This window comes from Podarcis gaigeae, assembly GCF_964106915.1.
Source record: "Podarcis gaigeae genome assembly, chromosome: 11".
NCBI lineage: Eukaryota > Metazoa > Chordata > Lepidosauria > Squamata > Lacertidae > Podarcis > Podarcis gaigeae.
The window spans coordinates 64,601,237-64,614,159 of NC_139687.1; the positions used below are offsets into that span (position 1 = coordinate 64,601,237).

The 12,923-nt window shown below is 52.3% G+C and overlaps 1 protein-coding gene across 1 annotated transcript in view; it reads left to right on the forward strand.

Annotated features, from left to right (window-relative positions):
- TESK1 (testis associated actin remodelling kinase 1) overlaps positions 1–12,923 on the forward strand; it is a 33,426-nt gene that overhangs the window by 12,845 nt on the left and 7,658 nt on the right. The window contains exons 2-7 of the mRNA XM_083702732.1: positions 3,703–3,824; positions 4,352–4,400; positions 4,581–4,727; positions 4,814–4,896; positions 5,018–5,108; positions 6,970–7,053. Coding sequence (XP_083558858.1) covers positions 3,703–3,824; positions 4,352–4,400; positions 4,581–4,727; positions 4,814–4,896; positions 5,018–5,108; positions 6,970–7,053 — 576 coding nt within the window. The remainder of the gene's footprint in view (positions 1–3,702; positions 3,825–4,351; positions 4,401–4,580; positions 4,728–4,813; positions 4,897–5,017; positions 5,109–6,969; positions 7,054–12,923) is intronic.

Here is a 12,923-nt window from a genome sequence, read left to right on the forward strand (position 1 = left end):
GCAGTGGGTGCAGTAGGGGGTGCGCGGCAAGCGGCACATGTCCTGGGGCATGGAGAGCGAGTGCCAAGCATCCCGGAAATGTGTGGCGAGCACCGAGCATCCCAGGGGGTGGGGGCAGGGGCAGCCGCAATGGCACCCCCCCCCCGATGGCACCCAGGGCGGACCGCCCCCCCGCCCCACCTTTGTCCACCAGTGGGGGGAGGCACTAGGCCAGCATCGTCCTCAAAGTGGTGTGATAGGAATTTTGAGGTCTTAAGGTAAAGGTCAAGGGACCCCTGACCATTAGGTCCAGTCATGGCCAACTCTGGGGCTGCGGCGCTCATCTCGCTTTACTGGCCGAGGGAGCCGGCGTCCAGCTTCCGGGTCATGTGGCCAGCATGACTAAGCCGCTTCTGGCGAACCAGAGCAGCACACGGAAACGCCGTTTACCTTCCCGCCGGAGCGGTACCTATTTATCTACTTGCACTCTGACATGCTTTCGAACTGCTAGGTTGGCAGGAGCAGGGACTGAGCAAAGGGAGCTCACCCCGTCGCGGGGATTCGAACCGCCGACCTTCTGATCGTCAAGTCCTAGGCTCTGTGGTTTAACCCACAGCGCCACCCGCCTCCCATTTTGAGGTCTTAGATATATGTTAAATGTTCATAAGTATACCAGCCAAGCATGTACATAGATTGTATGTATGATGTATGGAAGGGTGGTCTTGAGCTCCAGGGCAGGGAATTTAAAATGTCTATATAAGGCCATTTTTCTGGGTTCCTCCTCCTTTCCTGCGTGGGGTGAGGGGAGCCCCCTGTTGCAACAGATCAATAAAGATCAGGCTTACTAGCTGCTTTGCTTCTCAATATTCTGTTATTTTCTCTGTTATTTTCTCCAAGTGATGGAGAACCTACATAAGGACTCTATATGGGCTCTTGGGTACCCCATAAGGGAAAAGGGGCAGGTTTTTGTTTGCAACAGTGGCCAATGACCCCCCTCTTCTGAGAAGCCCACAAGCCTAGCATGAGCTGATGGCTGCTCGTAAAAATAACATCCTGGAGGAAGTTTTCCTCCCTCTAAGCTGGACCTTTGAAGGTACATGACAGAGAAAAGGAAGGACTTGTGCCCGGGGCTTAATGTCAGCCAGAGCTCACTGGAGCTCAGCTGTGGCACCTGTCAGATTGTTATTGCTTTGTTTTATTTTTAAGTTTTCCAGTTACAACTTTTTCCCGTACTCATACAGCAATTCTATTTGACTTCCCACCCAACCTTCCACAACAGTTCTTTTTACATCTTGGTTAGCTGCATAGACATTAATTCCTTCACCTTATTTTCCACACTCTCATATTTTCTCTTTCTTCCTTGATGATCCCAAGCACGAAATTTGCCTCTTTTGCAGCAGCTGCTGCTGCCTGGCTCTGCGTTGTCACTTGGACCAAAAGTCTCACTTGTGGGACGGGCCACGATGCCCCCACAAAGGGGTGCTGCCCTTGGGGAACACCTTCCCCAAATAAGTAAATCTGGACGTTTTACTGTTTTTAGCTCCTGCTTACGAGGTTTTTATTTTCCTGGGTTTTCTAAATTTATTCTATTGTATATCAGCTGAGTTGAGGAATTGTGGGTTTATTATTTTATAGTTTGTTGCACTTTGGTTTTTATTTCTCTTAATCAGGCATGGAAGGGGGTTATTGGGTTCTTTATGTTTTTATTATGCATTTTACCTTTTTATATTGTGATTCTATGTTGTGACCACCCTGAGACCTGGTATAGGGTATAGGGCAGCAAGGTCAAGGTAGGTCCAGCCACGGACGACTCTGGAGTTGCGTGCTCATCTCGCTTTATTGGCCAAGGGAGCCGGCGTTTGTCCGCAGACAGCTTCCGGGTCATGTGGCCAGCAGGACTAAGCCGCTTTTGGCAAACCAGAGCTGCGCACGGAAACGCCGTTTACCTTTCCGCCGGAGCGGTACCTATTTATCTACTTGCACTTTATGTGCTTTCAAACTGCTAGGTTGGCAGGAGCAGGGACTGAACAATGGGAGCTCACCCCGTCGCGGGGATCCGAACTGCCGACCTTCTGATTGGCAAATTAAACCACAGAGCCGCCCGCGTCCCTTATAGGGCAGTATGCGAATCCTATTATTATTATTATTATTATTATTAGTAGTAGTAGTAGTAGTATTTGTATTTTCATGCCCATGACCTTGGATCCATATGTGGATAAGGTGTGGTTTAGAAATTTCAAGTGCAGCCTTTGCTGACCTCATGAGCTGCCTCTCTGCTATGTCTTCATGGCTGGTTTCTCGGCCAAAGAGCCTCTTCAAAGTGCTTTGTGGTGAACTGTTTTGCAGATCCAGGCGTCTCTCCCAGCCTGGACTCTGCACGGGGTGCGATGGGGAGGTGACTGGATTCCTGCAGAGACCCACCGGGAAGCCCCTGTGCCCTGCAGGGGTGCCTTGGCGCATCATGGGAGCAGAAGGGGCCCTATCGTGCTCCGGGGCCTGCCCACCTGCTCCTATGCTCCAGATCTTGGGGCTCATAGAATCCTAGGGACCCCCAGGGTCCTCTAGTCCACCCCCTGCAAGGCAGGAATCTTGTTCTCTGACATGGGGATTCGAACCCATGACCCCGGCATTGAAGAGCCTCATGCTGCGCCAACTGAGCTATCCCACAGGCATCATTGTCATGCTGTGAGGGGACGGGGAGACACTGCTGCCTATGCGACATCATGGGCTGAAGGTTGGACTGGGACCTGGTGGGAGCAGGGTTCGAATCCTCACTCAGCCATGAAGCTCTCCAAGTGGGACCTCTGGGGCCAGCCTCTCAGGGTTGAGCTTTTGGGGATTAAACAAGGAGGTGGGGAGAACCTTGTAGGCCACATCAAACTCCTTGCAGGAAAAAGGACGGATAGAAATGCAATCAGGGCCGGATTGAGGTTGGATGAGGTCCTCAGCTCCTGAAGGTAATGGGGCCCTTTCTATGTCCACAACAAATGGTCGCTGTTTTGTGTGTTGAGTATATGCTGTATGGTAATTTATGGACCTAATAGGTATCTAAAGCCATTTGCGCAAAACAAAATATGTATTTTATCAAAGTAATTGTTGAACTGAAATGTTGCTGTATGTAGATTTTTTTTTAATCTTATATTTTGGAATTGTCCATCCAGTTGTTTTTTCCTTTAAATTTTTTTGGGGCCCCCAAGAGAGTGGGGCCCTAAGCTACAGTTTGTTTAGCCAGGGCGGCAAACCGCTATGTACGGCGCATGTGTGGCTTTGCTACGTACGGTGCATGCGCTGTACATAGCGGTTTGCCAGTGGCACTGCTCGAGCACCATACGGACGGTGCCAGGATCCTCCGTTTGCAGCTGTAGCGGTGCCGCAGGGATCCCACCGCCGTCTGTACGGCACTCGAGCACCGCTGGCAGCAAACTGCTATGTACAGCGCATGTGCGGCATCATTACGTACAGCGCATGCATGTGACACTGCACATGCACTGTAGATAGTGGTTTGCTGCTGGCCCCGGGATCCTCTGCTCATGGCTGCAGCTGCAAACAGAGGATTCTCCACATGCGGCTCCGGTGGCCTTCTTGTCACCCCCCAGACATGGCACCCAGGGCACCCCGCTCCCCCCCCTGCTGCGACGCCACTTCTTGTACGTAAATCTGGCACTGAATGCAATAAATGGCAAAAGCTGCCCCCCTCAAGGAACGGTTCTGTCCTCCCTGTAGGTGAGGCATCGCCAGTCGGGGCAGATCATGGTGCTGAAGATGAACAAGCTGATGAGTAACCGTGGCAACATGCTGCGAGAGGTGCAGCTCATGAACCGCCTCTCCCACCCCAACATCCTCCGGTGAGGCTCCGTCGTGGGGGTGGGGAGGTTGGATTTGGGTGGGGGGCTCTGGCCAAAGGGGGTGCCCAGCCTTGCCTGAGGGGGTTCCGGGTGCAGCCCCCCAACCTCCGCCTGCCCTAGTCTTTCGCAGGGACTTCGAGGAACATCTCCTGGGGGACTCTGGCTTCAGTTCAAAAAAGCCAGCACTTTGTTACAGCACAGGAGATGGAAAGGTCTGGGGAGCTGGGGCTTCTCTTGTGAAGTACATTGAGGGGGGGGGTCTCAATTTTAGAAAGTGGGGGTTTGAATGGACTGGGCTCCTCCTATCCCCCCCAAAAAAGTCTGGAGCTCTGTGTCCTCCTTCCTAGTTGCCAGAGGTGCTGTTCCCATTTTACAGACCGGGGACCTGAGGCTGACGGTCGCTTGCTCTTCTGCCCTGGGCAAGGGGTCGGAGGGGCGTGGGTGCCTCCTACTCCCAGAGCACAGTGTGTGAGGGGAGGGTCTCCCTGCATCCTGACAGGTCCTTCTGTCTCCCCCTCTCGTTCCAGGTTCATGGGCGTCTGCGTCCACCAAGGCCAGCTTCACGCGCTGACGGAGGTGAGGCTCACCTGCCTGCCCGCCTGGGCCCAGGAAAGGTGGATGGGGAGCCACTGCCATCCCTCGAGGGGAGACTGGGGGCCGGAGAGAGAGGCTGGGTGGGTCTGCCTAGAACTGTAGAGTTGGCAGGGACGCCGAGAGCCCATCTAACCCACCCCCTGTTGTTCCTCCTCCCCGCAGTACATCAACGGTGGCAACCTGGAGCAGCTGCTGGACAGCCCCACCCCGCTGCCCTGGCCCGTCCGCCTCAAGCTGGCCCTGGACATCGCCCGCGGCCTCCGCTACCTGCACAGCAAGGGCATCTTCCACCGCGACCTCACCTCCAAGGTAGGCATGGGGTGCCTCCCGCCCCCCTCCCCTCCCCGCCCTCCCCTCTCCTGCCTGTGACGCCTCTTCTTCCTCCCTCTGCCCAGAACTGCCTCGTGAGAAGTGAGGACAACGGCTACACGGCCGTCGTGGGAGACTTTGGCCTGGCGGAGAAGATCCCCACCTACAGGTGAGGCGGGTGGCCCTTCCTGGCCAGGGGGGAACCATTTGGGGGCCAGGGGGTGTCCTGCTGGGCTTTGGCTGACCTCTTTCTCTTGGTCCTCCCCCCCCCCTTTCTGCTTCCTCCCCAGTGACGGGGGTGAGAAGGAGCCTCTGGCCGTCGTCGGCTCTCCGTACTGGATGGCCCCGGAGGTCCTGCGTGGGGAGCTGTACAACGAGAAGGTAGGACCGTAAGCGGGGGCCCATCTAGCCCCACAGCCTCTCCTCACAGGGAGACCACAAGCAGCGCACGACGGCCACAGGGCTCTCCCAGGCATAGTCAGAATTGCAGAATTGGAGAGTTGCAAGGGACCATCGGGGTCATCCAGTCCAACCCCCGGCAATGCAAGAATCTTTTGCCCAACACGGGATTCAAACCCACAACTCTTGAGATTAAGACCCTGAGACTCTACCATCTTCAGAGGATAAGTAGCTCTTGTGGCTAGTTGGACTGGGCAATATATCATCCAAAACCGGTTTGAAGCTCATATCATGATATCAGTTTCATAATTTTTGACCATATATTGTGAATCAGTGTGTGATTTTGCTATGCAAAAACCACAATGCAGGAGAAACCATGAAACCAGATGATGCCTCTGCTTGGCTCCATCCTCATTCCAGACCTTGTGCTTTATCAGTGCATCATGATTAGGTAAATGGTGTTTTTGTGCGCTCTTGTTTCCGTCACGGTCTCCCGTGGCATCAGAAGCAGGAGCTGGACACATGACCCAGAAAGCTGTCTGTGGACAAATGCCCGCTCCCTCGGCCTGAAAGCGAGATGAGCGCAGCAACCCCAGAGTCGCCTTTGAGTGGACTTAACTGTCCAGGGATCCTTTACCTTTTACCTTTTATATTGTGATGTCTAGCTGATGATATATAATACTATATTGACAACCAGATATTGCCCAGGCCTAGTGGCTGATGGTCAAGAATAGGCTCACCCTCCCTGAATAATAATTATTATTATTCTCTCCTGGTATGCCCCGCGGAGGACCTTAAGGTCCACAAATGGCAACTTTTTGGAGGTCCCAATTCACAAGGTGGTTAGATTGGTCTCAACTAGGGCCAGAGCCTTTTCAGTACTGGCCCCGATTTGGTGGAACGCTCTGTCACAAGAGACGAGGGCCCTGCAGGATTTGACATCTTTCCGCAGGGCCTGTAAGACAGAGCTGTTCCACCTGGCATTTGGTTTGGACTCAGTCTGACTCTTATGTTTCCCTCCCCTTTTGGTTTTGACTTTTAAAATGAGGCTGTATTTTAAATTGTATTTTTCTTTTTCTTTTTCTTATTCTGTTTTTACTGAAATTTTATCAGTGTTAGCCGCCCTGAGCCCAGCTCTGGCCGGGAAGGGCAGGGCATAAATATATTATTATTATTATTATTATTATTATTATTATTATTATTATTGCCCTGCCCATCTGGCTGGGTTTCCCCAGCCACTCTTGTAAAGCCATCCAAGTTGGAGGCAGTCAGGACGTCTTTTGAGAGGGAGATTGCTTGTTCATGTGCTGTGTGGAGGAATGTCAGAACTTTAGAAGAGCCTGCAGGATCGGGCCCCAGACGGCCCCTTGAGTCCAGCCTCCAGCTCTCTCATAGCGCCCCACTAGATGCCTCAATGGGAAACCAGCCAGCCAGGCCTGAGGGCAACAGCAGCACTGTCTTCTCCTGGGGCTTCCAGTCTCTGGTCTTCAGAAGCATCTCTGCCTCTGACTGTGGAGACAGAGGAGAGCCGTCCTGGCTAGTGGCCCTCGAGAGCCCTCCTCCTCCTCCTCCTCATGAATTTCTCCGATCCCCTTTCCCAGCCAGAGAATTAGGGGGGGAAGTGGGGTGCACAGGGTCAGCCTGGTGTTGGGTGGGGAAGCTGACCAGGGGGGTGAGTGGGTGTACCAGGGCGTATGGGGGGGGCTCTTCTTCTGTCCCTGATTTCCCTCTGGGTCTGGGGGGGGGGGGGCTGGAGCCTCTTTTTGCAGCGGGGTGTCCCCCCCTCCCCTGAGTGCACAGGGGCCCTTCCTGCCTCACTGCTTCCCTTCTCCCATCCCGCCAGGCTGACATCTTTGCCTATGGCATCATCCTCTGCGAGACCATCGCCCGCCTGCCGGCCGACCCGGACTACCTGCCCCGCACTGAGGTAAGAAGGGGGCTGCTTCCTCCCCTTGCAGTGCTAGGCTCCTTTGGGCAAACAGCTACGTTTCTTCTAGGTGTCTGAGGGGGTCTTCTGCAGGCCCTCCGAGACCCTCCTGGCCTCATGGGCACAAGACAGGCTGGTTTGGTTGTTGTTCTTTAGTCGTTTAGTCGTTTCCACCTCTTTGTGACCCCCTGGACCAGAGCATGCCAGGCACTCCTGTCTTCCACTGCCTCCCACAGTTTGGTCAAACTCATGCTGGTAGCTTCAAGAACACTGTCCAACCACCTCGTCCTCTGTCGCCCCCTTCTCCTTGTGCCCTCCATCTTTCCCAACATCAGGGTCTTTTCCAGGGAGTCTTCTCTTCTCATGAGGTGGCCAAAGTCTTGGAGCCTCAGCTTCAGGATCAGCACTCAGGGCTGATTTCCTTCAGAATGGTTTTTGGGTTACACTAAGGATTCTGGGCCAAGGAGGCAAGGCTGACCTCCCACCCCAGTTACCCAGATCCGTCCAGGGCTCTTTGCTCAGCGGAGAGTAGAAAAAGAGTGAAAAACGGTCATCTTTAGATTAGGGCACGAGACGGGCACTTTGGCCTTTATCTTTAGCTGCTCAGAATGTGTCTTAATCCACAAATAAAACCTCAGAGCTCTGTTTGGATTTTCTCCCCCACTCTGACATCTGTTTATGACTGTGCCCAACGCCGTGTGTGTTGCCTGCCATGTTCCTCTCTAGCTGAGCTGTTCAGTCATGAGGAGGAATCATTGTTTGGGGCAGACAGGGGGCGTATTTCACCCCACCCCCACCCCACAGCTTCACTGGGGGGTCTCTCAGCTCTTTTCTGCTGTCCTTAATATGTTCTGTCGAGACGCAGTTTGGTGTTCCTGGCCAGATCTGCCTGCTCTTTCAGAAACGCTCCGTTGCGTTTTTGCTGCCTTGGTTGCTCTGTTTAGGAATGCTGGATTTGCACAGACATCACTGGCAAATAAATAAACATAATCATAGACGGGTCATCTAATTTAATGTTTGATCTTTTATTGTGTTTTTAATGTTTTGTTGGGAGCCGTCCAGAGTGGCTGGGGAAACCCAGACAGATGGGCAGGGATAAAAATTATTATTATTATTATTATTATTATTATTATTATTATTATTATTATGCAACCCCCTGCAATGCTAGAATCACAGCTAAGTAATCCCAGAGAGATGGCCACCTGACCTCTGTTTTAAAACCTCTGATAAGGAAAATTCTGGGTTGAGAGACTACTCAGCAGCCCAGCTCATTGGGGTACAAGTCCCCCGCGGGTCCATGCGGTCAGTAAAAGAAGGAAATTCCAGCCAAGCAATTTGCAGCAAAACAGCAGTCAGTAGACTGAGATCCTTTATTGTAGTGCAACAGGTTCAAACAGCAGCGAGTGAACCCAGAGCCATGGGGCGACATTGACTTTTAAAACTTTCCCACCATATCCCAGAATACAGTTTGTACAGCATCATTGCTACATCATTGCTACATCACTAAAACCTCAGAAAGGGGAGGGTTACACAAGATTAGCATAGACAGATATGTCAGGGCAAGACCCAAGTATGAGATTAGCATAAGGCAAATACTTCTTAATTACCCACCACCCAAAGTACAATAGAAAGTCCTTTGCAAGTCCTGTGATGAGATTTGGTTTCCCTTGGCCAACAATCAGCTCAGCAGCTGCCACCCCGGGCCCTTCCTGGGTGGGGTGTGAGGTCCAGGGGAAAGAGTCCTTTTCCAAGGGCAAAACAGCTTTGGAATGGAGGAAACGGGCAAAGAGGTCGATTTGATATGATTTTTAAAGCTGTCAAGTCGAAAGGATACATTCAGGAATAATATTTGTAACATCTAACAACTTTAATTATGTGCCCCCCCCCCATGATTTCCATAACCAGACTTTTTGAATACATCTGTTTAGGGAAGCTTTTAATGTTTGATGTATTGCAGTATTTTAATATTTTTTGGGAAGCCGCCCAGAGTGGCTGGGGAGCCCAGCCAGATGGGTGGGGTATAAATTACGTATTATTATTATTATTATTATTATTATTATTATTGTTGTTGTTGTTATTGTTATTGAAAGAGAGCTCACTGTCTTGCAAGGGAGCCCATCCCACTGTCAAACACCTCTGTCAGAAAGTTCTTCCTAATGAATTAAATTCTGCCCCCCTAACCCCCCAGAGATGGGACGCAGGTGGCGCTGTGGGTTAAACTACAGAGCCTAGGGCTTGCTGATCAGAAGGTCGGCGGTTCGAATCCCCGCGATGGGGTGAGCTCCCTGCTCCTGCCAACCTAGCAGTTCGAAAGCACGTCAAAGTGCAAGTAGATAAATAGGTACTACTCTGGCGGGAAGGTAAACGGCATTCCCGTGCGCTGCTCTGGTTTGCCAGAAGCGGCTTAGTCATGCTGGCCACATGACCCAGAAGCTGTACGCCGGCTCTCTCGGCCAATAAAGTTAGATGAGCGCCGCAACCCCAGAGTCGGACCTAACGGTCAGGGGTCCCTTTACCTTTAACCCCCCCAGAAGAAGTTGCTCCGCAGGTATTCCCATCCCAGCCTCTGTAGTGCAAATGCATCCCTTCCTGGCTCCCTCCCAGGAGACTTGGGGAGGCCCTTAATTACGCCTATTACCTGTGCAGGTGAGGAAGGAGGTGATAATTGGCCCTCCTCCTTCACCCCCTGAGGAATTCTGGTCTCCCAGCTCACCTGGGCTGCTTTGAATAACCTGTTCATGCAAACCAAGAGAGCTTTTTCTCCAAGGAAAGGCGGAGCTCAGGGGCCCAGGCGGGACTTTCCCAGCACCTGGTGCCTTCCAGCCGCTTCTGACTACAACTCCCATCAGCCTCAGCACTGTCATGTAACCATGCTGGCTGGGGCCGGTGGGAGGGGGAGTCCAAGGCCTCTTGTGGTTGGGGGGCACCAGGGGTCATCTCTCCTGACTGCCTGTGGGATTCATAGCGCAGGAATTTTGCAGGAAAAGACTTCAAAGCATCTTTGGGGAGGTTTGGTCATCAGATGGTGAGGGGAGAGCAAAGGCTCCTTTGAGAAGCAGGACTTCATTTCGGAGACAGATGATGCCCAATATCAGTTTCCAGGGCCTGTATAATTTGGATATTTTTGGAACAACTGAGGGCCAAACTAGACATTATGTTCAACGTCATAGTTTGGCATCATGGGACATATTTATTTTTAAAAACGACTTTGAACAGTATATTGCTGGGGATGTGTCGGAAATGAGGACCATTCATAGCTGTCACCTTTTCCCTTTTCTTGCGAGGAATCCTATTTGGAATAAGGGAACTTCCCTTTTAAAAGGGGAAACGTTGACAGCTATGGGAGCATTGCATGAGGACAGCTTCCCCCTGCAGTTGTCGAACTCTCTGCCTGATCTTGTGAAATCCCCCCCCCCACTGCTCTTTGAACCCGGAGTGGAGTTTCCACTGTTCCCTCCCTTCCAGATATAGCAGCTGCAGTGGGGGGGGGGGGGCTTTTTTGCACATCTCCAGCGATTCCCCAGGAGGAGAACTGTGCCACTCGCTGCATTGTCTCTTTCCAACAGAGAGGGGTTTTTTTGCGGGGGGGGGGGGGGCACTCAGTTGCTGACTGCAGTTGAGCAGTTCACTTTAAGGAAGAAGGAGGAACGATCTGGGGGGGATTCTGCCCCCCCAAGTCCCTCCCTCCTGCATTTCACGGAAAGAATACCTGCTCCTAGGAGAGCAGCCTGTGCTTTGTCCCAGTGCCCCCATCCTTTGCCCTTGGTGCTTCTCCGCTCTCGTCTTGGTCGCCTGCCTCAGAACTGGGCCACGGCCCCCTCTCTCCTGGGCTGTGTCCTAATAATAGGTTGCCCCGGAAGGCGGCCTCTGGGTTGGGCATTTCTGGAATGACTTTTCTGGAACCCAGAACCTCTCCTGGTGCCAAGATGGAGAGGAGCTTCTGCCTGGCTGTGCCGGGCAAGAGGAAGGGGCTTGGGGGAGAGGAAGCCATTGCTGTGGTAGCCCCCCCCCCCACCTTTAATTCCACAGCAGCCTTGACTTCAAGGTGGAGAAGGCAGGAGGGCCACAGAGAGACCCTCTGGGTTTTCTGCAAGACTTTCCCTCCTTTTTGCTTCCTGAAATTCATTCTGAATGTGTAGATAAAATATCTGGGAGAGAATTCGGCAGGATGTGTTGCTAGTGGGCGAGAATGGTCCAGATCCAAGGATCCCTGGGGGTGTGCCTTGTTGTAAACAAAATCTGCCCCCTTTCCCCCTTATGGGGTATCCAAGAGCCCATATAGAGTCCTTACGTAGGTTCCCTGTTGGTAGGGGAAAATAACAGAGGCCAAGCAGAGAATATTGAGAAGCAAAGCAGCTAGTAAGCCTGATCTTTATTAAAGTGTTGCAACAGGGTCCCCCACTCCCCCCACAACAAGGAGGAAGGAGAGGAACCCAGAACAATGGTGTGCAAGTCCTTATATAGACTTTTGAAATTGCCCCCCTGTAGATCAAGACCACCCCCAGAAACATCATACCTACATCACAGAAAGGGCGGTCTACAGCAGAAATCTGAGTGCTTTGTTTACCTCCTGTCTGCCAGGTTACCTGTTGAATGGTCACTTGATTGATTGCCTGGGGAGCCTGGCCAGTCTTTTGTAGTGATAAATAGTTCCTGGGCCAGGTCACAGGCTCACCCTCTTCAAACACAGACACACCCTTAAGGCAGGATTTGTGAGGAAAGAGACAATGGGGAGGTTTCCCACTTTGACCTTGCAGAGAAATCATTTGCTCAGTTTGGGAATCAAAATAGTTCCAGGTCGGTCTTCCTGTGCTGATCTATGTACGGGCTTGGTTGGTACACTTAGGAACATTTAACATATGCCTAAGACCTCAAAATTCCTAAGGCGTCAAAATACCTAAGATGTCAGGCATCACCCGGGCATCTTCACTAGGCTGCAAGTGGCTGAGAGCCAGGTGCAAAAGGCGCCTGGTGGATTTTGAACGCTGGCCAGTGCCCACCTAGTCCAAGACCCTGTTTTCCCAGTAGGTGCCTCTTGGGGGAACCCCCGAGCAGGATCCAAGCACAGCCATCCTCTCCCCTCCTGCAATTTCCGGAAACTGGGATTCAGGAGCCTGACTGTCTCTTGACCCTGGAGGCTCAGCACAGCCATGGCAGGAGGGACCCCACTTCCAGAGAACTTCAGCAGGAGAAGAGAAGGTTGCCAGATCTGGGGCTGACTTTCTACTCGCCCAGAAAGTCCTTTGCATCTCTTTATTGCAAATACATATCCCATCCTTCCCCTGTATCACATGTGACGCTCTGGAAGCAAGAGGGAGTTCAGCCGCTCAAGCCTCAGATGAGCAGGTCAGATTCCTGCCTGGAGAAGGACGAAGCCTTGGCTCAGAGGCAGCGGGGATGGAAGTGGCCACAAAGAGAAACCTGAGCCCCCCATCTCACCCCAGTTCAGGACATGTTGAGGGGACTGGTTGGAGGAGATGGTCCCGTGAACAACCTGTTCTAGGCTGCTATTAATACCTTCCCCACCTGGTTGGTTTTCCTAGCCACCCTGGGCAACTCCCAAGAGAATATTAAAAACACTATAAAACATCAAGGAGTAAAAGCTTCCCTAAACAGGGCTGCCTTCAGATGTCTTCTAAAAGTCAGATAGTTGTTGACATCTGATGGGAGGGTGTCCCACAGTGCGGGTGCCACTACCAAGAGGGTCCTCTGCCTGGTTCCCCGTAACCTCACTTTTCGCAGTGAGGGAACCGCCAGAAGGCCCTCGGGAGATGGACCCCGGTGTCCGGGGTGGAGACACTCCTTCAGGTCTACTGGGCCGAGGCCATTTAGGGCTTTCAGGGTCAGCACCAACACTTTGAATTGTGCTT